The sequence below is a fragment of the Chelonia mydas genome, chromosome 15 (assembly GCF_015237465.2).
Source record: "Chelonia mydas isolate rCheMyd1 chromosome 15, rCheMyd1.pri.v2, whole genome shotgun sequence".
Classification (NCBI taxonomy): Eukaryota; Metazoa; Chordata; order Testudines; family Cheloniidae; genus Chelonia; species Chelonia mydas.
In genome coordinates, this window is record NC_057856.1 from 10,426,949 (window position 1) to 10,453,997 (window position 27,049).

The 27,049-nt window shown below is 44.1% G+C and overlaps 1 protein-coding gene across 2 annotated transcripts in view; it reads right to left on the reverse strand.

Moving 5' to 3' along the window:
- GCN1 (GCN1 activator of EIF2AK4) overlaps nt 1-26,557 on the reverse strand; it is a 62,018-nt gene extending 35,461 nt beyond the window's left edge. The window contains exons 1-25 of one of the 2 annotated variants that reach the window (XM_037878342.2): nt 26,114-26,557; nt 22,016-22,118; nt 19,553-19,616; nt 18,769-18,900; nt 17,187-17,295; nt 16,369-16,467; nt 16,146-16,280; nt 15,568-15,636; nt 15,372-15,480; nt 14,870-14,944; nt 14,090-14,218; nt 13,801-13,851; nt 13,214-13,312; nt 12,440-12,613; nt 10,868-11,020; nt 9,807-9,899; nt 7,859-7,934; nt 7,543-7,702; nt 5,985-6,174; nt 5,727-5,851; nt 5,177-5,355; nt 4,908-5,001; nt 2,067-2,180; nt 1,601-1,799; nt 562-717 (exon numbers count right to left, since the gene is read on the reverse strand). In XM_037878342.2, coding sequence (XP_037734270.1) covers nt 562-717; nt 1,601-1,799; nt 2,067-2,180; nt 4,908-5,001; nt 5,177-5,355; nt 5,727-5,851; nt 5,985-6,174; nt 7,543-7,702; nt 7,859-7,934; nt 9,807-9,899; nt 10,868-11,020; nt 12,440-12,613; nt 13,214-13,312; nt 13,801-13,851; nt 14,090-14,218; nt 14,870-14,944; nt 15,372-15,480; nt 15,568-15,636; nt 16,146-16,280; nt 16,369-16,467; nt 17,187-17,295; nt 18,769-18,900; nt 19,553-19,616; nt 22,016-22,118; nt 26,114-26,131 — 2,905 coding nt within the window. In that variant the 5' untranslated portion in view covers nt 26,132-26,557. The remainder of the gene's footprint in view (nt 1-561; nt 718-1,600; nt 1,800-2,066; nt 2,181-4,907; nt 5,002-5,176; nt 5,356-5,726; nt 5,852-5,984; nt 6,175-7,542; nt 7,703-7,858; nt 7,935-9,806; nt 9,900-10,867; nt 11,021-12,439; nt 12,614-13,213; nt 13,313-13,800; nt 13,852-14,089; nt 14,219-14,869; nt 14,945-15,371; nt 15,481-15,567; nt 15,637-16,145; nt 16,281-16,368; nt 16,468-17,186; nt 17,296-18,768; nt 18,901-19,552; nt 19,617-22,015; nt 22,119-26,113) is intronic. The other variant, XM_037878343.2, reaches the window with a different exon arrangement.
- Nucleotides 26,558-27,049: the final 492 nt, after the last annotated feature.

Genomic DNA, 27,049 nt, shown 5'->3' on the forward strand with positions numbered 1-27,049 from the left:
GGGACAGGAACAGAAAGGTTAAGTTAGATGGTAAACAACCAGAAGCCGGGATGAGCCACAGCTCACATGGCAAGCAAGCTGGGGCAACTCACCTTTTCCCCCCCCCCCCCCTTCTTTTCCTCTTTTCGCTTAGACTAATATTTGCCACACTTAGTCAACACTTATGTTAAGCAGTGATGAATACCAAGAATTATTCAGTGTTTGCACACATTTATGAACCATGCTTACAGATTCCTCGGCAGGATGTGGGCCTCAGTATGAATTCTGGTATAGCATGGTTTTGCTTGTATAATTGGTTTTTGGTTGTGTTTTTTGAAGACGAAAAACTAACAAGGAATAATTGATAGCAATTTTATACTTGCACTGATTGTACCTGTCACAACATGTATTACTGCTATTACTGCAACAAAAAAAATCTTAGGGAGTAAGTCTGGGTGTTTTGGTATGTAGAGGAGCTTTTCTATCTAATTTGTGGAAAATAAATGTGACGTTTTAGCTCACAAGAGGCTGCACAAATATCTTTAAAAAAAAATCATCTGGAAAACCCCTAGCATCTCTCACCTGGCTCTCCCTTGCCAGTCCTGCTGGGGATGGTGTGTGCATGCAACAAGCAAACAACTCTGTTAGTGGCAGTAGACAACTCTTCCTGGCACCAGGATTCATCTAATTCACACGCTGGTTTCATCAGGCGTAAGGTCACATGACTCACTAAAGTACCTAAATATAATAAAACAGAGTCTTTGAGTGGACTAAATACAAACAATAAAAGTCATTCCCAGAGGTAAAACATAAATCCCCAAACATTATCAACCAGTGGCGTAGGAGCAATTTTTATAGTGGGGGTGCTAAAAGCCATTGAACAAAGTTGTAAGCCCTGTATATGATGGAAACCACCTCAAGCCAGGGGGTGCTGCCGCACTCCCAGCACCCGTAGTTCCTGCATGTCTGTTACCAAACTTCCAGAGAGAAGGAACTGCTACCCACAGAGCTAAGGCCTCTCACACCAGCTAGATGAGAGTAGAGGGAACAGAGTACAAGCTCTCCAGCTTATGAGAGATGTCTCCATCTGTGTGCATTTCAATCAGATTTCAGGCTAAGCCAAGAAGATTTAGTTTAATTCTTTGATCAGAAATGAGCCGGTTTCTGCAAGAGCCATCAGGAAACCCAAGAAAAGAAGCCTCATGCATTCAAAGTTTCTCTCAGAGTTCTCCACATAAGGGCCATAAGTCAGTTGCTATCGCCATCTGATGGCCTGCTATGAGTTGCTAGTTACTGACCATTTCCACATCCAATGAACAAACATCAAGTTTGACATTTGGTACCCCTACTGGCAAATTCAACAAGGTAGTCAAGGACTGAATGATGAATGCATGCAGTCAAAGAACTACACTGGGGCAGATACTCCCATTCCAGGACAGATTGAGACATATCTGTTCTATTGCTAAAACAAAGCAGTGTTCAGAGCTATCTAGCTAACATATTTCACACTCTCACTATTCACTTTAAAAGTTCCAGAAGAAACATTTACAATCCCATATAACAGAAGCACTCCCTGAACAGGAAATCTTTATACAACACACAACAAATTGCAGACACTAACCAAAAGTCTTCAGTCGAGGAGGCATGACACAGGAAGCTAAGGAAAGGAAAGCGGTTTTAATTCTGGGAGCAGCCAATGGGGATTTTAACAGTGGCAAGAAGGAGCCTATGAGAACCGGGATGTACTGGGTTAGACCAAGAGGGTTACTCTTTAGAACAGCATCCAGGAGTCCTAGAGCTGCTTCCAGTTCGCCATCAAGCTGCAAGAGAAATCATTGCAATGGTTACTCCAAAGGCTATCTACAAATCAAGGAAGAGGTTTAATCTTTTGTTTCTGATGAAAAACTGCAAATGGATTATTGTCAGTTCTTACATTTTCATTAACTTTTCTTTTAATTGAAATGATTTGTTCACATCAGTTTGCACAGGTGACAAAAGTGTGTTGAGTCAAAAGTATCAGAACACCATCCCCTGTCCCCACCCTAGAGCTAGCAGAGATCCAATTTCAGGCAAATTCAGTAACTTGCCTCCTTCAGTTGCTTTCTGATCTGAGACTCCTTCTCCAACTGTGCATGCAGCAACTCCTTCTGTTTAGTAGTCAGCTGCACCTCCTCCTTTATTCCTTTCTTCTTCTTTATTTCCTGAAGGACAGAGTTATTGACATTATTTGGGGACTATCAGCACTATCCTCTCCACACAGGCTATGGGGTGGGAGGGAAGGAGGTGGAGACAGAGAGAAAATGCAATCAACTCAAAATTAGCTACTCATAAAGCAACATCAAAACACTGCTCCAAAGGCATACAACTCCTACTCGAAGGGCTGGTCTACACTTGAAAATTAGATCAACCCAGCTTCCTCATTCAGGGGTGTGAAAGCTCCACATCCCTAAGTGACATAATTAAGGTGTCCTAAATCCCCAAGTAGACAAGGCTAGATTAGCAGAAGAATTCTTCCACTGACCGAGCTACCGACTCTTGGGGAGGTGGATTACCTACGCTGATGGGAAAAACACTTCCCGTTGGCATATGTAGTGTCTACCCTGAAGCACTGCAGCTGTGCCACTGCGTTTCAAACCTAGACAAGCCCTAAATGCAGAATGAAGCTCAATGAGTTCACAACTCAGCAGAGCATCCCATCAGCAGCAAGGCACCAGTTTTGCCCAGCTTTTGTTCAGCAAGGAATTATTCAACGAACTGCACTTTCAGTGGCAATAGCTGTATGCAGTATTTCCATTGACTATATCAGGTAAATCAGAGGCCTCCAAATAAATCTGGGGGGATTTTTTTCCAGGAAGTTATGCTTTCACACTTGAATACAGCTACCCAATTTAAACAGGATTTACCACTTGTCCCATACAACAATGTGAATTATTCTCTCATACAGACATAAAAAGTGTTTATTTGCTTGCTATGATTTCAGTTTATCACATTTAGTCCCAATGGCAGTGTTTCATATTACTGAGCTCTGGTCTTAGGTTGCATTTGGACTGGTTCTACACTGATCTTTGCTGGAGATGTCCTCTCCCCACCTCAGCCCGGACCTCAGCACTACCCCCTATGACAAAGTCAGGCCGGATGGCTGCAAGAGAGTTCTGGAAGGCCAAGATATTAGCCCTAGAATGTTAAAGGCCCTTTTTCCTACAAGCCGAGAAGGGTTTACCTCAGGTCATTTAGGGACACCTGAATCCAATTAAGGGCTGCCTGAGACCTTTTAAAACCCCTCCTCTGGTGAGAGAAAAGGGAAGAGAGAGAAGTGGCTGCCAGGCTAGTGGCAGCAAGGAAATTAACTTCTCCAGGGTGAGAGGCTGTGCTCCTTCCCATAGGGGAAACAGCCAAACCTGGAGTTCTTCCCCTAGCAGACACTGACACCCTGAGGCAAACAATAGGACAACACCCTGCCCCAGTGAGGGAAGGTATTCCCCTTTGTTTTTCAGTTTGTGAGACTGTTTCCTTTTTGTTGGGTGGAGAAATCACCCCTTAGGCCCACCCTGAAAATACAGCCAAAGGAACACAGAAGGGCGAAGGCAAATGCTGCCCAGAGTGGGGCTGGATTTACCCCAGGCCCACCACCACCAGAGTGGGAAGTGCTAAGTCTGGAAAGACGAAGGAGGTACCTTGCCACACCCTGTTTAATAGCAAACTACTCATTTACTTCTGGATTCTGCAAAAATGCACTGGCTGTGTCCTTGCCATTCAGATACTGGTGATCCAGTAGGTAGCACCTTTCCTCCCTAATTGTATTACAGTATCACCTAGAGGCTCCAGCTGACATTGGGGCTCCATTGTGTTAGGTGCTGTACGTGTACACACACACACACACACACACACAGTAAAAGGCAGTCTTTGCCCTGAATAGTTTACAATCTGAACAAGGGATGCAAGGTAAAACAGAGGCATAGAGGGGTGAAATGACCTGCCCAAGGTTATATGAAAAGTCAGTGTCAGAGCTGAGAATAGAACCTAGGTTTTCTGAGTCCCAGACTAGCATCCTATTCACTGGATTATGTTGCCTCTCCTAGTTCATACTGAACTACTGTCATGGCACAGAGTTAGAGAGCTGTGTTCCCATGGTTTTAAATGAGAAATCCTGAAAGATACCACGGCATCTTCACAAGGACAGGAGATATTAACCATGGTATACTGGACAGATTAAAACTCAGGTCACTATATTTTTGCCTCCCCTAATTCCTCCTAAAGTTTTAACTGGATACAGTATTATTCTTCACTTCCTGTCCTATACAGTTGATTGTTGCTGGATGCTATTAAAGCAGACATTTCAATCCCTAAAGTGATCCTTACATGTAGTGTGTACAGACAGGTTTGTAAAGCTCTGTGATGGGAGGTGCTCTCCCAGACATTAATATCACATGTAGACAGAACTGATACTCATCCTGTTCCTATGAGGGTTGGGCAGGTCATTGATCAAACATATGGCAACCTGTCCAAAAAGAGCCCTTTGATTAATTTGACATAATTCCTTCTACTCTGTTACTTTCCCCATAAAGCATATTCTGTACATACTGAATGGATCTGCTAGTTGTTACCAAAATGCAAGTTCCCGTTAACGCCTACTGAGAGCCTATTAATAGACTGTTATACAAGATGCATGAAATAAGACATGAGGAGAGAAGAGACCCTTGCACATGCACTATATACTGGTTGCATTGTAATCATGTTCACATCACTAAAACTGCACAGCATATGTATGCATTTAAATCAATTGTAACAGCTGGTATTTGGACACCAAAAATTTACATTTCCTTCAATACACACAGACACACACACACCAGAGCCATGCAATGAAATGGATGAGCTAGGCTGGTCATTAAAACCTTCAGCATTGGGATGTCCTGCTACTATCACCTTACCTCCTTCAGCTCCAGCTCAATGATCTGCTCCTTGAAGGAATAAGCCTTATTCTCCCTCTTCATGTTGGCCTTTTTCATGCTGTCTTGTTGTGCACTGAGAAAAAGGTATTTAGAGGAATCAGCACAATGAAGTGGACTGAAAAGGTTCCTGCTAAAAATCCAGGAACACCCATCTACGAGCAGCTGCTGAAGCCCTTTACCCCAAGACTGGAAGCCACTGGAAATTGACTTCCACATTCCAATTTACACAGGGAATTAGAAGCCCTCACCTCTGTATGATGGATTTGTCAAACAGCTCCCCCTCTGGTGTCTGCATGATGGCAAACTCTTCTCGAGTCACATGGCGCAGAGCTGGGTTCTCCATAGAAGCTGAGATTGTGCTGATCAGCTGAGGGAGCACTTTGCGAGGTGAAAGTGCCGAGAGCGATCCCACTGCATTCATGGATGACTGCGAAGAAAAAAACACCATGGTCAGTGTTCACTGAAACAGTCTCGCCATCTTATTCACAAGACTAAGTCCCTGCTGAGTTGGCCCAAACTATTTGTCCCGTAGGCCATTTTCTCCGAGCGAAGAGCTCCTTGTCTAAGGTGCTCTAGACACCTCACCCAGGCCTAGAGCTCAGTCACTGGTGCATCATTTCCCTTTCATCTCCCAGCAACTTCCTATGGAAAAGGTTTTTTCATTCCTGCACTCTTTCCATCCCACCCATTGCAGAACAGAGCTCTCTCCCGACGAACCACTCTGCCTCTCTCATCACCTCCACCCTTTGCCCCTAAGATGTCCTTGGAGATAGTTCAGGGAAAGCAAAAGCTAGTCACCTGGTTTATGGGTGTCTGGGTGGTGACTCTGGGTAGAATTTTATCCAGCTGTTTGGTAATGAAGTCTTCAGGGTCTATCTTCATCTTGATAAGGAGGGCTGGCCAAAGCCCAGACTGCACCTCCACTGAAGAGATGTTTATGGGAATACACAGGCATAATAAATACAGAGCAGGGACTGCTAAGAAATCCAAGCAACCCCACAGGCACCCCTCACCAACACCTAATAGCCAGTAGGATGGTCTTGTCCCTTCACTCACCCAAGGAAGGATGATGGCTCACTAACAGCATCTCCAGTGCCAGATTTTCTGTCTCAGTACGGTCCACCTCCTGCCCTGCTACACCTGAGATCACACACAGTGTCTCCTGAAGCACACGAGGGGGTATGTATGCTTTCCCCAGCTCAGACAGCTCTCCAGTCTCTGTCACCAGAGCCTCAATGGGCAGCACCTGAACAGACAGAACTTGCTATTAACCCATCAGAGCACATGTTCCAAGGCCTTGCCACTTCTCCCCCCAGCACAAATAAAATTGTATTGGAATAAAAAGAAACTGCCTTAGATAATACTGTGAACCTGCAGACTATGGAAGAAAGAAGGGATAAAGGCTGGTTCTCTGGTTGAAGCACAGAACTAAGAGCAATGTAAAGGAAAGAAAAACAAACTGAGAAAGGAGGGTTATTCTGAACCCAACCAGTGGGGAAAGGCACGATAAAATAAGTCACCCTCCTAGAGGATGGATTTGGGGATGTTCACTCTGACAAGTACCTCCAAACTGTATAATGTGTAATTCCCCACAAGGTCCTTAACCAAAAAAACTTCTGCTAAGCATCTTGGATCCATCTGACATTGGGAGGGAATGCCTAAGTGAATTAGGAGCAGAAGTCCCACTGAAAGTCATGTAGGTGCTTTTGCAAAACCCATCTATGGTGGTTGGATAATGCAAATCAATTTACTTTATAACTACGCACATTCACAGCCTAGCAAATAGTGTGTTATATTTGGTCTCTTATTTTATTATTTTTTCATTTCTAAATAATTACCAATAAAATGTGCATATTATACATAATTTTTAAAGATAGCCTGAACAGAGCATCTGAACTATTAGCTAAGGGCTGCTACTAACCAGCACACTGAGAAAGGGAACAAAGTACTCTGGCCTCACCAAGGAGACAGAGAAAATAATAAGTAACTACTTAGACAAAAAGAAAAGGAGTACTTGTGGCACCTTAGAGCCTAACCAATTTATTTGAGCATAAGCTTTCATGAGCTACAGCTCACTTCATCGGATGTATAAAAGTGGAAAATGCAGTGAGGATATTTTTATACACACAGACCATGAAAAAATGGGTGTTTATCACTTCAAAAGATTTTCTCTCCCCCATCGCACTCTCCTGCTGGTAATAGCTTATCTAAAGTGATCACTCTCCTTACAATGTGTATGATAATCAAGGTGGGCCATTTCCAGCACAAATCCAGGGTTTAACAAGAACGTCGGGGGGGGGGGGGTAGGAAAAAACAAGGTTACTTAGACAAAAGAACACAGGCACATAGAAGGTGGAGGCATAGGAGGGATGGTGAGGACAACTGGGGTCACAAGGAAAGATAAATCACCTGAAAGGTCCTGGACACCTTATGGAAGTCTAGTAAGGAAGGAGTGGTGTTATGTGGGATCATTAACACAACATCCTTTATAAAGCCAAAATTCTGGTTTTGACATCATGTTGTGCAGCAACATTAATAGCAAAGGGATTACAGAGGCTAAATCTGCATGACACCAGAAACTAGTGGCAAGGGAATAGACCTGGTGATCATTCACCTTATGAGACTTGAGAACTGTTTTCAGCTCCTCCAAGATCCCATAGGCCAACTTGTACCCTCCAAGTGAGGACAAGAGTTTCCTAACCGTCTTCTGGGCATGCCTACGAACATGCCAGTTCCGGCTCAGCAGTACTGCAACAAGGGCTCGGTGATACTGTCTGAAAACAGAGAGAAACAAGTTCAGCAAGGGAGCTAGTCATGCAGAACATTCAGACATGTAGATACAAAAAGTCCCAAGACCTCCCTCTCCACTGCCTGCGTTAATATTTCAGCAAGTTAACTGCATCCAATTAAAACAGACAATTTCTACGTACTGAACTTTATTTTCAGGGAGCCGATGTGCATGATCCAAGAGGAGGCGCTCAGTCAGCTGCAATACTGTGCACATGGCTGCAGAGAAACACAAGACAAGTAAGACAAACAGCGTGAGGGCTTACTTACTGTGGGTTTAAAGAGGCTGGATCTTAACCTATGAGCAGACAAAGAGTACACAGGACACTTCAGAACAACATATCTGAAAAACCAATCCTTCCATAGCTGCCAAGACACATCCTCTACTGATCCTTTGTAAGGGGTAACAGTATCACAAGCAACTAAGATATTGTCCATACTGGAAGTACCAAATGTAACTGAACAGGACTGTTACTAGCAGGGGTCTAGCATGATTCCTCCAAGCAATGTGAGTGGGGACAATTTTTGTCTGATAACGGGTTATAGAAACTGGGCTATAGACAAGACCTTGTGTGCCCTGCGACATGATGGACCTAAAGTCTGCAGCAATGCCCTAGTATCTGTGGCATTCTGGTGCAGCTTCATTCAAAAATGAGCATATACTACTATTGCTACAATAGTCTGTGCTACTTAATTTAGGCCAGACTCAGATTCTCTTCTTCAGCATGCCCCTCGTTTTTGTCTCAACAACATACAGCTGCATGATGGAAGATGTCGAGAGACGCTGGAGGTTTTGGCACTTGGATAGGGGGAAAGTGGGGCTTTTTGGCAACCAGAAATGGTTTGGCATTGTTAAGCAACTTAGTTGGCTCTTTCTGCTTACATAATCTGTAGTGAAATATTTAACAATTGGTCACGTACACTGTCAGCGTTAGGCTCCAGAGTTAAAATGTAATTGCAATTAACAGTGGCTGTTCAAGTATCTGAGGGATGTTATTTCAGGTTGTCTGCAGACTCAGGAGGATCTCTGTTAGTGTTTCCAAAGTTTCCTTCACAACAGCGAGAGCAGGAAACTTCTTCTTTTAAATGAAAGCTTAGATTCTGAAGCATAATTTTATAATAAAGGGTGGATTCTGCAGCAGCACAGAACACATGCGCCCTGGCTATCATCACATCTCTATAATACTGTTTTGCTATCGTCTTGAGAAAAAAATCCCTGTCCATACTAGTCAGGGAAACAACACTAGCACCTTGTTCGTGATCGCCATGTTCATAGAGTTGTTGTGTGCATAGCTCTGCTCTCAACAGGAACAAGATGACGAGTACAACATCTTTCAGCAACACTAATGTCATCAGGAGAAAAGGAGAACTGACTCCTGAACTGGAATCATGGTGAGTAAAGGAGAAATAATACTACTTCAAATTTAGAAAGATTTACATCTTCAAAGCTCTGCACTCATAAAATCACTTTGAGAACTAATTAATCAGCTCATTTTCAAATATTTTGATTGAAAAGGTCATGTTTTTCTGGACACATGTTCTGTTAATTTTTCTTTTATATCTTTTTAATTCATTTTGAACATTGGAGGACAAAATGGAGACAGCACTCACTATAATTTATAGCGCAACAGATTTTCTGTCTCCCAGATTATTCCTCCTCCACAAATCTCTCTCTTTCTCCCATACATTTTCTTTCCCAACACACCACTACTTCTCCCCTTTTTCGCTTTCCTCCACCAGACATCACCCTTTGGGTTTCTCTAAACTAAAATTTGTGATAATCTATGACTGCTCTAGATACTCCACAATTATTTCTGTCATGGAACAACATTTGTTAAATGCTAACCTAGACCCTTCACAAGGTGTTTCAAAGTAATCCGTAACCAACAAATTCCCATTAAAAGAGGATCATCAGTAGACTAGATAGGCCCTTTGAGAGAGCAGTCTGTTCACTTTAGTCTGAAATCTGACCCTGTGAGTGTCAGACAATATGGCTAATAAGCAGCAGAAGCTCTTGTAAAGTCCCAAATAACAGGATTAAACAGGAACGGGATATGTACGAATGAACTCTGATCACATTTAACAACTCACCTTCCTCTGATGCAGACTGCAAGAACTTCTCAGAAGTGAATATTTGCTTTTTCTCATCTAGAATCAGCTGCCAGAAACCACTCAGCTTGGACTCTGAGAGAGAGAGAGAGAGAGAGAGAGAGAGATATTCTTCCATCAAGGTAACTCAAAATAAGGCCAGATTTACCATGCAATTACTTCTTTCATTGAAACATAGTTCAATCCTGTCTCTTAAATTGGGGTTCTCTGCCTTCACTGCTCTTCAGGTATAAAGCTACCACAACTTTCCGCTATCGCAGAATGTATACCACCTACACACCCACCCACAGCCCTGTTACAACAGCACTTTCTACTACAGACATTTACTTATGAACCAAGAGATTACAAGAACTAGAAAGCCCCATTTACACATCCATCTCTGCCTCATCCAGACTTTCCGAGGACAAGTCTTCCAAGTGATCCAAACATTGAAGGGGAGGAGGGAACTTGCACGTCATGTTTGCTAGACAGGGAGGAAGCTGTATAGAAGAGTTTTGCCCTAGCAGATACCTGAGTTTGGACAGTTCTTGGAAAGAGGCTTTGGTGGCAGTATTTAATTGGAAGCATATAATCTTTGCTACTCTAGTGGATGGTGGCGTCCCCAGCTACTTCTTTAGAGGATCATTTCCCAAGTTTCCAATCCCACCACGCTCCAAAGAAAGAGAAAAAGTATTACAAAAGAAAAAGGACGTTTTTAATGCTGGTATAATCAATGCCTCAGTCAATAATTATGGGAATTTAACACCTACGTGAAGATTTTCTGTAAAAAGAGAGACCACTAAAAAGGCATGCTGCACCAACTAAGGCACTGGAGGCTGGGATTTTCACAGCTATGGCACAGTAACAATTCTGTGTAGTCTCACTTACATGAGATCTGCCTGCATTAGCTCCACATGGGATAAATCTTACCATGGTTTATACTTTAACTAGCTTACAAACGGACAAGGATTCTCTATGAGGAAGCAATAAACAGACTAAGAATATGACAATATCACAAATCCACTGTCACTGTCCTGGTAATTTGTTCATTTGTGGGCTCTTACCAGTTAGTGCATCCGCCAAAGACATCCTACAGATCAGCAAAGCAGAAGCAACTCCTTCCGTTACCATGGAAACCTGCGTACTTTGAGATGCAGACTTTTCCACTGTCTGGATAAGCATTGGTAATAAGTCCATTGCCTGTAATAACGTATCGCCTGAGGAAACAGGAAGAGATAAGAGGCAAGAGAAGGTGGACTTCCTGGATCTACACTCAAAGATTCTAACAGCTCTTCTGTTGTCACAAATCCAGTTATGGAAATGAACTAGAGAGACCATTGGGAAAAGTCTACATCTCCAGAACAGATAATCTGCCAAAAGGACTCTAGTTCCTTACATCACCACTGTAATTAAATTTTAAGCCACGGCAAACAGAGGCACTTTCCCACTTCTCCCTCCTCAGTAACATGCTGCCTTCTCTCTATCTCTGAATTTCTGTTCACAAGTGAAAGATTCTGATCCAGTGCTACACAATTACTCATCCACTCAAATTCCACCCAGTTTCCTTGCATTTGACAGAGAATGTTTCCTGAACAGAGTACGTTTTCTGAAACGAGGCAAAGCGGACTTCATTGGAAGGTCTGTGAGCACCCCTCTCATCTCAAACAATCAAAAAAGTCACAGGATTCTACCTTTGGCTTTCAAATTTAAATATCCTTTAAATTAACATTCAAAACTACCTACTTTTTTAAATTTCCAAAACAAGATGTAACACAAAATACTATAAACAAAAAGAAACATTTCCAAATATGTATCACCACAAAACTCCGAAGTCAGTCAAGAAAGAGTGTTTTAACCATAAAAAAATCCAAGAATGAGATCAATATCTTTATATTCTTCATATTTATCTCATATTTATCAGCTGTTTGGAAAAAAAATTCTCAAGGTTTGCCAGGTAGGTCAAACCAATGGCACAATCAGCAAAATGAATGGGTAATTTCCATTTTTGTAATATTAATGCCTTGATTCCTGATCCCATGAGCAGTTGCACACAAGCAGACCCATGCACCCCGATGAAGCCCCAACAACTTCAGGGGTTTGCCTACATGGGTCTCATTGCAGGATCCTAGCTCTCGTCACTAATTTAGTTCTCAAAGTATTTGCTTCTGCCCTCATAAAAATAGACAAGATTCCTGGTAGACAGAAATGCAGGGTTCACTTAGAAAGTCCAAATTCAGTCACTCACAATGAGAAAATGAAGGCAGTTCCACAGTATCTGTATAATATTTGCATTTATTGTTCAGCTACACCAACGCTGATCATCTCTTTGGTTTATACAGTTTCAGTAACAGTGGATTTATTTAAACGTATATTATATATTTTATTTAGACTGCAGAGACTGTTACTCTACAGTATGGTGGATCAAATTTTGAGTCCACAATGATGAGGGCCAGTGAGAGCAATTCTCAAAGGAGCACCAAAAGTTTGCGGTTTCTGAAGACCTTTACTTCAGAAACAATTTGCCACACAGAATCTATCTATATCTCTGCAATGATCAGTTTACATCTAGAAGAATGAGATTCAATTACCCTGCTGTTCCCCTGCATAACTGTAAGAGTTATGATCGTAAAGTTTACCTTTGAAAGAGGCTAGCATGCATTGCAGGTAGGCATGCCTCACAGCTGAAGTAGAGGTTTTAAGGCTGAAGGCTTTCTTTAACCACTCTACAAGCTTCTTGGGAACTTCTGTGGTGAACCGATTACACCAAAGAGCAAGGACAGAGACAGCATGTACTAAAGTGCCTTCATGGACTGGGAAGAAATGCAGAGAAAGTCAACACAGCTATCTCAAACCCACGAATGCAGTGACAAGGTAACAGGAAGATGCTGAGGAGTGATGGAAAGGATAATCCATCGCTACACTTCAAACTGAACTTACATAGCATATTTTCTCTACAAGGCTGCTTTATCACTATAGAATGAGGGTCTATTCCAGCGGTTCTCAACCTGTGGGTCGGGACCCTGTTTTAATGGGGTCGCCAGGGCTGGCAGTAGACTTGTTGGGGCCCGGGGCCAAAGCCGAAGCCCAAGGGTTACAGTTCAGGTTACAAGCCCCCCAACCTGGGGCTGAAGCCTTTGAGCTTCAGCTTTGGAACGCCCGCCAGGGTAGTGGGGCCCAGGTGGGCGAGCTCAGGCTTCAGTCCCCACTCCTGGGGTCGTGTAGTAATTTTTGTTGTCGGAAGGGGGTCGCAGTGCAATGATGTTTGAGAACCCCTGGTGCACACAAAGGATCCAGTAACTCAACAGCTGTGTATCAGAGTTGTCTTCAGCTAAACATGGTCTGCACCAAAATCCTACTCTGGCTTGAATGAAGCTGGGCAGGATCCAGAACAAAGAAAACTGTGTCCTCACCTTCTTGTTGCAGGAAAGGGATGAAAAGTTCAGCCATGGTTCCACTCAGAGCTTGACTTGAAGATCCAGAAACCACATGATGACTAAAACTGCCAATTCCTAAAACGACAAAACCCTCCCTGGTTTGTGCCCTACTACAAGAGTTACTGCAAACCAAACAATGTAGGCTACAACCAACACCTCATAGCTCAATCCCATTCAACTCTGCCTGTCCAAATTTCTCTCCATCGCTGCACCAGTTCTGGATTTAGCCGTCCACCAGGTTCTGTAGCTGCAGGACCTCTCTCTAAATTTCAATAATTGCTTCAACCACGTAATCCTCATTCTTTGGCTACACATTTTAAAGCTTTCTGAATTCCACTGGTCTCTAATGGCCACCAACAGCCATCAACCTACTTAAAGAGCAGAAGGCCATTAGCCTGCAGGCAATAATATGTACCATCACCCAAGACCCTCTAGCCATGGCTGGTTAAGAATTACTGGGCTGGGAGCTCTCAGCCCAGACACTGATAGCTCACGTACTCATCTTTCTGCTAAATCTGTTCCACTGTAGAATAAACCTCTCTACTTTCTTCCAGGAGCCTTACCTGAAAGGACACTTATCTTCTGAGCCACAACCGTTAGTTTCCCCTCAGAACCTGTCAACAAAAAACATGGTGGTGAGAGAGTTGGTAGCAAGCAATCTAACTGGGGCATTAAATCCATGAGAGAGAGAGAGACTACTTTTTTTTTTTTTTTTTTTTTAACCAGAAAACTGTTCAGCCTTTCATCTGATCCAGATCATGCTGGCTCTATTCAACTTACAGCTGACATACGACATGGAACACTCCTCAAAGCAAGCAAACTTCTGCACTGACTGACTCATAAGTTACTTACCCCCCAGGATGGCAAACAGGTGTCTCCCCAGCAACTCCACAGCCGATGGATCACTGCACTGTCGAGCCAGATTCTTTAATGCCACCACTGCCTCATCCATCAGCTGTGGACTGTTGGATTTCAGTTGACCTAAAAATGGAATATGCAAGCTAAGAGTTACTCAAGACTACGCACATCTCCTCAACAGGGTGCGGAGTCATCTTTGTGCAATCCATGTGGCCTGCCTTAGCTTCTGGCCAAGTGAGAATTTCCTCCCTTCCATTTTGGCAGGGCATATAATCAATATTGTTACTATTAACTCCACAGTTCTACAGCATTTTACAGACATTAATAAATGTACACTTCACTCCTCTGTGAGATTGGAATGATACTTCCCTATTTTACCAATGGAGATACCGAGGCACACAGAATTAAGTGAATTGCCCAGCGTCACTCACAAAGCTAGTCTGTAGCAAGGCTGGAAACAGAAGCCAAGTCTCTTAATTCCCTGTTCTGTACCTTACCCCAAAAGCAGCCGTCGTCCTGCTACTAAACCACTTTGCACAACAGGCCTCAGGCAGCCATAAGATTGCTAGAATTGAAACCCCAATTCTTTTCAAAAGTTTAATGTGCAATATTTCAATTCCATATCACAGTATCGCCTCCCACCCACAATGACAAGGACATCTTCATAGTCAAGAATGGCACTAACAATATGGCAATCAAACACACAGGCACAGTCAGAGTTGTAGGGAGTTCTGCTAAGAATCTGTCAACCCATCCAGAGGTCATAGCACTTACAGGCCAGTCCTTTCACGATGTCCACAGCATACTGACTGAGATCAAGAGTCATGGAAGCTAGCAAGCAGGAGATTGCTGGGGACAGAAAAGAAGTTATGGTGTTAAACAACAACTGGCTTTTAGCCTGGCAGTAACCTCACACAGTCCAAGCTGTCAGAGACCATTAGAGAGGAGTTGCTGCCATGAGAAATGGAAAGAAAACCATAGAAACTGCCTCCCAATGCACAAATTTACTCAGAATTATTCTACACATTCAGCTCTGAAAGTCTGTTCCCCGCAAGCAGTAGACACCACACACCCAGCCACTTGGGATCACATCACCAATGCTACCTCTCCATACTCACCCCGTAGGAGCCAGCCAACCTGCCACCGAGCTCACAGGCAAAGAGTCTGCCTGAGCACAGTCCAATGGGTGGCATTCTCCTATTCCCCATATCAACTCCTGAACTCCAAGTAACAACTATTCATGCCCCCACCCCATGTTGCTTTAGAGAAGACTCACTTTCAATCACGTTCTCAGGGTTCCGCAGTAGGGATTTCTGCAGAGTTGGTAGGACCAGGTCCTTGAATTCAGAGTGAGTCACATATCGGAGGAGGGGGGCACAGTTATCCTGCAGAGAGAACACAGTCAGGCGCCCAGCACAGCAGCAAACATTATACCTGGGACAAAAGTATAAACAGTGCCACATGTCTCTCACCAGCAAATGCTTCTGAGGTTTTGTCTTACTCATCACGATGGTCTTCATGTAGAAATCCAGAAGGGCACTCTGAACAAGCAGAACATCCATTACAGTCATGTCACAACTTGCTCACACTCCCCGAATGCCAGCAGGGAGCCAAAGATCATGCCCCATCTTGTTTCCCCCAAAAACACATAGTCCCATTCAAGCTGAATTTCAGTTCTATTACCACTCCCCCACACACAGGTCCACTAGGAAGCATGGTTCATTGCCCTATCTGCCAGCCTGAACACACAAAATCCACAGAGAGCTAGGTGTTCAGCTCCATTCCTGAAATCAGGATACAGAAATAGGGAAAGCAAGCATCTTGGCCATCTCCCTAGAAGCAAGAGATACACTGAAGAGCCGGGTGTGCCAACGGTCTCCCTAAACATAACTCAGATCAGGATACCTGAGCTTTAATCAGAGCAATCTCACTTTACTATCAGACAGACAGATGTAAAGCACCAGCCTTGCTGTAACATTTCTACCCCTTCCCAATAGAAAATCATTCTGATTATTATGGAGGAGAAAGAGGAACCAGTGTTCTTATTTACCTTGTGTCTGTTAACAACATCCATCTCTTTCTGGCTTGTGCAGAATTGCACCAGAAACCCCAGCATTGCAGCATAGCTCTGGTTTGGTTCTAGACTGAGAATGACAGACAGGTACTGATCCACCAGCCCTGGGTTCTGTTGAGAAGAACCATAAGATACATTTACTCAAGTGACACTAGAAAAGTCAGTGAATTAGGTCACACTGTGTCAACCCATATGTCACCTCTTTCCAAAGCCTGTTCAATTTCTTCACAGCTCCAGCCACTGCATGCTTGTGAGAACCTCCCAGAACTTCTAATAGAAGCAAACACTGAACTTCCACCTGCCAAGAGAAATAGGAAAAGACACATTCACACACTTACCACTTAAGAAACAGTTAACGTCCACTCTAACTTGGAGTAAGGCTTCTAGGATCTTTATCAGCAACTTCCTCACCACAAATGACTTTAAACAGGATTTCAAATACATTTTCACGTGAGCATTGTAAAGAGAACAGCAGTTTCACCTCTCCAGTTGGTACTGCAATCCAAGGTGGCAGGAATAAGGCCCACAGGACAGACCAACCAATCGAGAGAAAACAAAGTGAAAAGCTTCTTTACACCATCCCAAACGTGGTATAATTGGCAACCTGCTTAGGAGACACCCAAGATGAGACCAGCACAGGATACTGCAGGTTGGGATTCAGCTGCATTGCTAACAGATCCAGGGGGTATCCCAGACTAGAACCAGTTTTGCTGCCAGACAGAAGTGTACAGAGCAAGTTTGCCTGGCTCTAGCCAAGACTATTAATCTCAATACCTCCTGCCTCTTTTACCAGAATAAGGGAGACCAAAAAACTATATGAAGTGTATAGGGTAAACAAAGGGATGAGAAAGCCCTATAAGGTGGGTTTTAATGTAACACCAGCTGTTACAATCACCACTACCGAGCCCACAGTCACATTCAGGATTCTTCACATTAGCCTGGAAATACACAATACTTCAAACCCTCTTCCTTATCCCTGAGGGGCAACACACCTTTCCAGAGCACAAAAGTACCTACCAGCTTTTTCCATGTTTCTCCTTCTCTCTTGTCACGTGTTGGGAAGACTATGCGCACAAGCAAACAAATCCAGGAGAGAGCCAGCAAAGCTGCAGATCCACTGCTCTTACTGCCACAGAAAGGAGAAAAGGAGTGAGTCTATAGTTCCAGAGATATTGCTCAGTGTTATTAACCCAGGACACACACATTATTATGCCCAAACTGGAATTTGTCACCTTGTTAGCAAAGCATCTTCACTGGAGAAAAACAGCTGAAGTCTCAGGTTTAAAATCATTTCTCAGCACCACTAATTAGCACACTTTAAACATTCAGAATCCTCTGAACAACACATCAAAAGGCCAAACCTTGCCTTCTGGGGATGTCAAACCACAATATGAGAAAGATCCCTAAGATCTGTGGAGATCCCTAACGCCAGTACAGAAGGGAGAGGCAAACATTTTGCAAGTTGAAACTGTGGGCTGTAAGTAACCCAGCCCTCTCATCAGTTGCTCTCTTCTGTAGGCAGACTGGACTGCACTGTCTCAGATTACTGAATGACCACTCACTTATCATTCACCCTCAGCCACTTTGCACAATACACTTATTTCTTATTTGTGCCAGATCTATTTCTTATTTCTGTTGTAATCCCCAGCTCTCTCCCAAGGTGATGGCAGAAGATGAATCCTTCACATGTCCGTCAGAGCTCTAATAATCATACCCCCATTTGACCTCTCTCTCCTTCAAGGTACAATGTCATAGCCAACATCCTTATAGACAATAATAGGACCAGAGTCCCTTAAGAACCAGCTGCTGCCAGACAGTAACTAGAGGAGTAAATACTACATTACATGGATAAATCGAGATTGGACATTTTTTCTAAAAATACTCTAATTCAAATCCCTAGTTATTGGGCTTGATGCAGGAATCACAGGGTGAAGTTCTGTGGTCTGTGTTATGCTAGAGGTCTTGCTCAATCATAATGGTCACTTCTGGACCCATTCCCTAACTGGAATCTCTGGTTGCTACTGTAATACAACAGCAATAAAGTGTTTTAGAACTGAATCTAAAACACGGTCCACCTATTGACTACCCTGCACCAGAGAATCAACCCAAAGCAGATTAAGGTACCAAAGCTAAGAATGTCTATAATAATGTCTTGTGTCCCTTTCCTGGTCATTCCTTGATAAAGCAGCTTAAACAAGTCGTCCTGTATTTGAAGGCTACTGAAAGGAAACTGTAATCTAGCCCAACCCTGCTATCTGAATTTCACTAGAACTAAGCCTCTCCCTTCCCAATGGGCATTCAGTGTGCTTCGTCTGCATAAAGAAGTACTAGCTGCAGTACTTTCCAATCAGAGTCAAAACAGGCTTCGGCAGAAGTTTCTGAGTCACCTTCTTGGAAACGATGTTGCTTCTATGGCAAGATGGTTGACGTGGTAAATGAGAATAAAATACGAACCATCAACTTTCCCTAATTCTGCTTGCAAAAGTAAGAGTTAACCCCTCTCAGTGGTAAAGCTTCAATTCTGGATGCAAGAAGCTGACTGGCAGTATTTCATGAAATGGTTTCATGCACAGCAACGGGAATAGCAGTCAGCCCTCACCTTGGAACTCCAGCCTTGCCACTGATCCCTAAAGACTGCAGGGATTGCAGAAGGTTCTTTGCAGTTGCTTCTGGCTGAGACTCTGCAAGCTGTTGGAGAGCTGACTGCAGGGCTCTGCGGGACGCTGCATCTCTATAGAGAAAAGGAAACATTTTCTGTAAATGTTACAAATCTTGTCAGTGTTTCAGATATTAAATTCTAGATTCCACACACAGGGTTCTGCCTCCTCTTCTCATCAGTCTGGCCAACAGCTATTATATCTTTACCGTTCCAACAGGTGAAGGTGGTTCTGTATCATCTACACTCATGGTAGAATGCCCCATATCCTACCTCAACACACAGCCTGACCTGACCAGAGGACCACCACAACAATTCTCATCCCATGACACAAGATTAACAATTAATTCTGGCAGGCCCAAGGAGGGGTTTCAACCACTTCTTTTCTACAGACCACATTTTAAATCTAACTGAAAATTGCTCAGTTACAGCCCGATCCTGCAACTCACGGAGCTCTGCAAGGGCAAAGGGATGCACTCATGCACAGTGATTTTCAGGATCAAGATCTGAATTTGTTTTTAATTTGAAAAGATGAATTTTTGTTATTAGGTGTTATAAAACTTGTTTTTCTACAGATTCTAAATGTTGGGCCGACATTACTGGACAGCATTTTTTATGACAAATCTCTCTATATACTACACTCCACATCAACACTATTTCCATATGGAAGATACTACAGTCAAGTACAACTATCAGATACGTAGCCTTCCCAGCCCTACGTACTCACCTGTAACGATGCAGGGTGAGGCAGAATAGTTTGCAAAGGCCTTTAACCGCACTCTCTGGCAGATCTGAAATAAATTGGATTCCAAAGTGTTTATTTGGGAATCATCACTAAGGCCCCAATCCTGAAAAAATGCACATGCTTCCTTTTACTACTGTGAGTAGTCCCACTGATTCCACTGAAACTACTCATGGCAGTTAAGTTAAGCATGTGTGTAAGTGTTTGCAGGACCAGGGCCCAAGGCTGATTGACTGTCATGACCCAAAAAAAAAAATGGGAATCAGAATTTCAATTTTTAGAAGTGGAGAAAAAATCAGAGCACACAATACTTGAATATTAAATAGTTTGTCATGGGAGAGTGTGAAAAAAGTCAAATAAATATCGTATTTTTTTTTAAAAAAAAAAAAACCACCACCACACAAAAAAACCCCTCATTTTCAATCATAAATGCATTTTAAATTATTTAAGAGCATCTGAAAATCCCATACTCCACTACTCTGGACAGATATAAAGCTACGTTTGCAGTAATGATTCATGGAGGAGTCTTATTTAGTAAAAGACTGACCAGGGTGATAAAGAGCATGATTTTATACAAAAAACCCTAAAAGCCATGGCTGAGACAAACATTCAACCTTAGGACCTGATATAGAGTGCACAGACACAAAGGAAGTCTTTCCATCAACTTCAATGAGCTCTGGATCAGGGTCCTTAATCATTTGTAGAGAACAAGTTAAAAATTCTAGGCTTGCTTTGTAATCAAGAAGCATAATATAAGATCCAGCCTCCTACATGAAATATGGTAACACTAGTTTGAGTGAAACCAACTGGACATCAGCATCAAACAGGCCTCCCTCCGCATCTCAGTGTCCACAAATATTTTATGAGTATCTGCCAAACGATTTAACCTTTATATTTTCATTCCTCCTCCTCTTTTCTTATGTCTACGCTGAACAAGATACAAAAATTGTTGCTGCATGTTTCCTCATCACCCTCTTAGTTACCTTTTTCCAAATGTAGAGAATATATTTTCACTATGGTCAGACTCAGCAGGGCAGAGTTATGCCACAGGGCAGACCCAGATGAGTAATCAGCTACAGGTTGCTTGCTCTTAGATCAGGACCATTTTGGAAGTTATTTATTCACCTTTCAGAAGAGGCATGCTATCATGCCCAGTAATACTATCATCACATTTACAGAACACCTTTACACCTTGAAGGATTCCAATGAACTTCATGTAAAAAGGAAACATTTCACTCAACACTGAAAAACAGCCACCTCTGGGGTAGCTCACAGCAGCTGTTTAAAAGTACAAAACACTACACTACACAACATGTTAAAACAAAGTGGAAAAACTAAATTTAAATCACTCCTGCAATTTCATCTAAGCAAAATTTATTTGATCTCACAAAAATTTGCCAGGACCCCTCTACAATGGGAATATGTAATAATCAGGAATCCCACTTTACATCTTCACTTCTCATCTGAGATACCTGTTTTTGGCTTTGCTGGAATCCTACGCATAAATAAATAACCAAAGGCTACGAACCAGAGTGGTCTGGCCTTGGCAAAATAGCAGCGCACCAAGTAAACACACTCCTGACCTGAGAGGATGGTACAGTGTTCTCAAATAATGGCATAAACACATTCCTAGGAGATGGGACAGGAACACAGACTCTCGTAAGAGAAGGATGGGACGACAAGATAACGGATGGGGATGTTTTGTTTGAACTAGCAGACACAAGGTACAGGACAGCAACGAAAACCATATGGAATGCAATATGTAACTTGTTTGTATCAATGTATAAAAGGGAAAAGGCATAGGAAAGGCAACTTTGTACTTGCCGAGGGGACTGCATCCTGCTGCGCGGACTGAGCAGCTGCCTTGTTGCAGGCATACATGTTAATGTACCTGTAGCTCCTATGGGGCACTAGTACCATGCTTTGTCAACAATATACCTGGCCGAGCACCTTTGCCACTGAACTGAGCCTGTGGTCTTTCCTTATGAATAACATCAAGGTCTGCTGGTGTTTAGAGCTGTTTAGGAGGAGAGGGGCAGAACAGAAAAATCGGGCAAAATGTCCAGGACCAGCAAACCACGCTAAAGTTTCATGTCTCCTTGTACTTGTCTATACATATATACAGACACAGACACACAATTGTTAGAATTGCTTAAAGGGAAAGCACATAGTCCAATGCCTACAGCCCTATGGCCTCAAAAAAGGGACACATATTTCACCGGTCTTTTAAAATGAAATGCACTGCAGGGGTTCCCAAACTGTGGTAAATGGACCACTGCTGGTACATGAGCTTGATGCTTCATCCATTCACTCCATGACTTTTTCAGAAGGTGGTATATGAACCAATGAAGTTTGGGAGCCACTGCTTTAGCACATGCCTAAACCCATTCTACACTCTCTGTGAAAGAAATAGCATACAAATGCTTTAAATAGATGAAATACAAGTACCTTGCCCAGTGACACATCTTCCCAGTTCATTAAGTATCTCTCTTCGCTCCTTCACACTGGCTGTGGTCACTTTTACAGCAAACCTCTTCAGTGTATCAGAAACCTAAAACAGCCATTCATACAAAAAAAAGTTATCACTCTCTTGTCACCATCAACATATGGACTGCACAACCAAAACAAACAGAAGCACCGGGAAGGGAGAATGTGCTCTTTTGCAGACAGCAACTCCTCTTACTAACTGACCGGTGTGGTTAGACACAGTCATCCAAACCACCATGGTACTTGGCAAGCCAACAACTCCTGCCTGTATCCATGAAAAGAAAGAATCATCAGTGTCTCATACAAGGTGAAGCTCCTCTACTCGTTTAATAATTCAAAATCTCTTTCATATATACAGTAGGATGACCTTTCTCTGATTTTCAACCTTCTTATGTGGCACTGCATCCTCACTCAGTAATATACACTACCATTAGACTCCAATTACCCTTTTATAAAGTGGACAGACTATATTTACAATGCAATGTCTCATGTGAATCACTCAAGGAACCAGAAAAATCAATTGCCTGGTACATGTGACCTTTAAGGGTTAAAAAATTTGCACCAGAATAGAATGCAGATCTTTTGCTTTCCAGTGGTGCACTTTAGCCGCTAGACCAGGGGTCTCAAACACACAGCCCGCAGGGTTATTTCCTGCGACCCACCAAGCTCCTCGCACCCTCCCCGGAGTTATTTCCTGCAGGCCACCACACTCTCCTCCCCCCTGCTCCCTGTGTCCCCGCTCCTCTGCCTACCTCCAGGCACTTCCCACTGCCAAACAACTGTTTGGCAGCGCTTAGCTTTTTCCAGGAGGGAGGAGCCCCACACTCAGGGGAGGAAGCGGAGAAGAGGCGGGGCAGGGGCGGGGATTTGGGGAAGGGGACTTTGGAGAACAGACTGGAATGGGGGCAGGTAAGGGGTGGGAAGAGGTGGGGCAGGGGCGGGGCCTCATGGACGGGGTGGAGTGGGGCAGGGGCGGGGCAGTGGGGGCAGGGGGTGTCAGAGATGCAGCCCTCAGGCCAATGTACTTGTCCTCATATGGCCCCCATGTTTGAGATCCCTGCCCTAGACTGCACTTACTCACTCATTTAAGGGGAGCTTCCTCCATGAGACAGTCTATGCTGCAGGCTTAATTTCATATATTGAGTATTTCACTTATGATTTCATACTGTCAATGGTTATGAAATTATGTAAGAGGAATAACAAGTGAAAGGTTTTTCATTGTACCTTAACATACACCTGTCACATGTTCATGGAGTTTGTGTAGGTTAGTCTCCTTTTAAACTGAAATGTCTATCAGGTTTAAAAAGTCACATCCTGTTTATAAAAAAAATCTCTTTCCTATGTTACCACACAAGTGGAAATTAGATTGTTAAATGTTTTGTTTCAGTAATTTACTTTTCACCATTTATGCTGTCTGTTTACTTTTTACACCTAACCCAGCTTCAGAAGTGGAACTAGACCACTCAATTTCACTTTGGTGTATAATCAGTTTCACTTTTCAGTTTTCATGCACTAGCACCATGTTGTGATGTCTGGACTGAATACACTGCAGGAGAATGTTTAAATCCCAATCCCAGTAATAATCTGTTTCTTTAATTTTTAAATATATTAAAACATTATTAAAGTTTTGTAAAACATGCATGAAAAAAAATTTGTTCTAGGCTGACAGCAGGGCTTGGCACATCTGGTGGCAAGTAGCAACTGATGTAGTGTCAATTTCCTGCAGACAACCTGAAACAGTAGATGCATGAGAACCACCTAAATATAAAATCCCAAACCAGCACACAGACTGAGCAGTCCTAAGATGCTTCATGTACAGTACTTCAGCTTCAAAGCTGGAATAGCCTCCATACTGTCTGTATCTCCACAGCATAGGTGGAAAAGCCTTGATCCACCATCCAAAGCCCCTGTTATACTGGGGCACACAGGGAGCCCAACTGAACTGTGCCCGGCACTCCCAGGAACACATGCATCCCCTCCATGGACTCCTCAAATCCTGATCCATCTCCTCCAAAGCAGAGCTCTACTGGTTTTGTAATAAAAGGTTCCTTCATATGCATGGAAATGGCAGGATTTGCTCTTGAGAAGTATGAACTGCCTCCATTGACCTCAATGAAGCTTTTGTCTGTGTGCAAGAGACCCCTCAAAATTGCTGACTGGAATTTCCAGGCAATTCCTACCTCCCCTTTCCTCCAACTCAGCCATCCCAATCCTTGTGCCTCTCTCCAAGGATGGGCAAAGGGTAGGGTAAATCTGGCTAGCAACCTGCAGAATTTGTTGAGAGATGGGTTGTCATCAATATTAACTGTTCGTCAGCCTACCAGTTAAGGTACAAACACGTGAGAAATTATTTTAGAGAAAACTTTCCATTGTTAAAGACAAATCCAAGATGTCTAGTAGGTACTGATGCTGATTGACCATATATAGGTGTGACAGCCATTTACAAGGAATACACCTCTGTTTTCAGACACTTGGGATAATTTTAAATCTGCATTATATTCCAGTTGTTCCCAATTGATCCACTAACTTAGGGAATGAGCAGTTTTTATCATTCACACCATTTCGGTGATGAGGAGTCACTGTGCAAAAGTCTCATGCACCACTGCTTGTTCTTTTTATTAAGATTTATATAGACAAACATGTATTAGTAAATTATATAATAAAAAAGTTCCATGAAAAAGTGAAGTCTAAACATACATATCAAGCCAGATAAGACCTGACTTTGGAGGGGCTCTCTGAAGCAACCTCCATAAAACAATGAAAAGTGCATCACCACAAGCATATAGAGAAAAGAGGAAAATATTGTAACAAATGAGCTAAGAACTGTATGGTTGTCACTCTTCTGCATATCACAGCTATTTATAATTTCACAGCAATATGGACAGAACTCACTCTCCTGCTCCTAAAGCCTAAGTCCATACCACTTGATAAATCTTCATTAGCTGTTAGACATATAATAGGATCGGACACAGTGGAGCAGTTCTGATTCCACCTAAAAAAGAGCTGAGCATGCATGTGAGCACATGCACAAGTTTTATTGCAATATCCTATGTGATTAAACTGGAATACATTTTTATTACGTACATATTTTTTTCAATGTATTAGGGACAGCCCTTTTTGTCTTTAAATGAATTTTTACTGAATTTTTTTAAACCTACTCACATTCCAAGTACCACTCAAGACCAAAGAAACTGGAAAACTAGAGAAAATATTTATCGATTTTTTCACTTCATACTTTTGATAGGTCTTTCCATATAGTCAGTTTCATTGGTTCCCTTACAAAAGGGGTCAATGTCCTCTACTGTTTGTGTGAAGGTTTTAAGAGGGCAACAAAAACATTTGTTTAAAAGATACAAGGCGACAGTAGAACCACAAAAAGTCTCAGTGGCTGGGGTGGTGCCCAAAGCAGATTGTTTTTGCTGGAAACTGAGCAAGTTTCAACTTCATAAGGGCCTTTTTAACACTGATGTTAAACGCTGGGCCAACCCCGACCTCCGCCCCCGCCGAGCCTGGCCCAGCGGCAGAGAAAGGCTCGTCCCGCCGGCTCTGAGGCTCAGACAACTCGACAGTCGCGCTCTACAAACGCCTCCCGTCCCATTCCCCGCGCGGGGCGAGGCACCGCGGCTGCTCCGATCCCCTGCGCAGCCAGGCCGGACTCCGCGGCGGGGCCAGGCTCGCACCGCGAGCCCAGGCTGTGTGGGGCAGGCGCGAGCTCGGCCGGGGACCCGCGGCCTCGCTCGGCCTGTCCCGGGGCTGGGCCCGCGCTCGGCCGGGCTGGCTGCTCGGGAAGAGCACGCAGGGCTGGCTGGGGGTCGGCGCCCGGCGAGGGCCGGGGCTGACGCGACTGCCACGTCCCTTCTCCCCCTGACAGGGGCCGGCTCCCGCGAGCCACCGCCACCTCCCCGTGACGCGGCCGCCCGAGCGCGGCCAAGCTGAGGAACCGGGCCGCGGAGACAGCCGGCCCCGGAGCGGAGCCCGCACCACGGCCGGCCGGCCCGCGGGACCGGCTCTCCCGGAGCCGCCTCCAGCCCCCGGCTGGGCCCAGCCCCCCGCACTCACCTGCGTGTCGGCCGCCATCGCGCCGGCCTGACCCCGGAAGCACTACGAGGCTCAGTTCCGGGTCACGCGCAGACCCGCCCAGGAGGCGGGGCTCGTGGCTATAGAGATGCCGGCAGCGCGGGGCCTGACCCCCGGTGAGCGGGGCTGGGGCCTGCGGCGCCCCGGCGAGGCCTCAGGAGCTGCTCGTTTCCCGGAGGCCGCCCCGCCCCCGCAGCTTCCCCAGCTCCAGCGCCGGGCACACAGCGGCCACCTGCGGCCAGGAAACCCAGCGGAACGCGCCCGGAGAGGCTCGGGCACAGCGGCCGGCCCGGGGGCCCTGACCAGGGCAGCGGGGGCCCCGTGCACGAGCGCAAGCGGGCGAGCCGCTCCCTGCCCCTAATGGTTCCTCCCTTATCCGCGGCGATGCTGCTGGTCACTTGCCTCGGAAACCCGGGCGCCGCTGCTCACGGCCTGACTCAGGCAGATATTGACTTTGTAGCAATACGAGCGTCTTCAGTTGCTGGTGTGAAGTTGCACCTAGTCATTGATCCGGGTCCCCTTGGGCGAGGTGCTGCCAGGGCCAACATAAAAGGCAGTTCCTGCTGCCAGAGTTTAATCCCATCTTCACAGCGCCTGGGTGAAAGTCGCAAAAAGAAAAGGAGGACTTATGGCACCTTAGAGACCAACCAATTTATTTGAGCATAAGCTTTCGTGAGCTACAGCTCACTTCATCAGCGGGAAGTGAGCTGTAGCTCACAAAAGCTTATGCTCAAATAAATTGGTTAGTCTCTAAGGTGCCACTAGTCCTCCTTTTCTTTTTTGCGAATACAGACTAACACGGCTGCTACTCTGAAACCAATTTTAACCTAGTATCAAAACATAATAGTTATGCACCTAAATCCACATTCAGACCTATATGTGGGTCATTTTTTCAGAAGTGATAATCAGCCACAATTC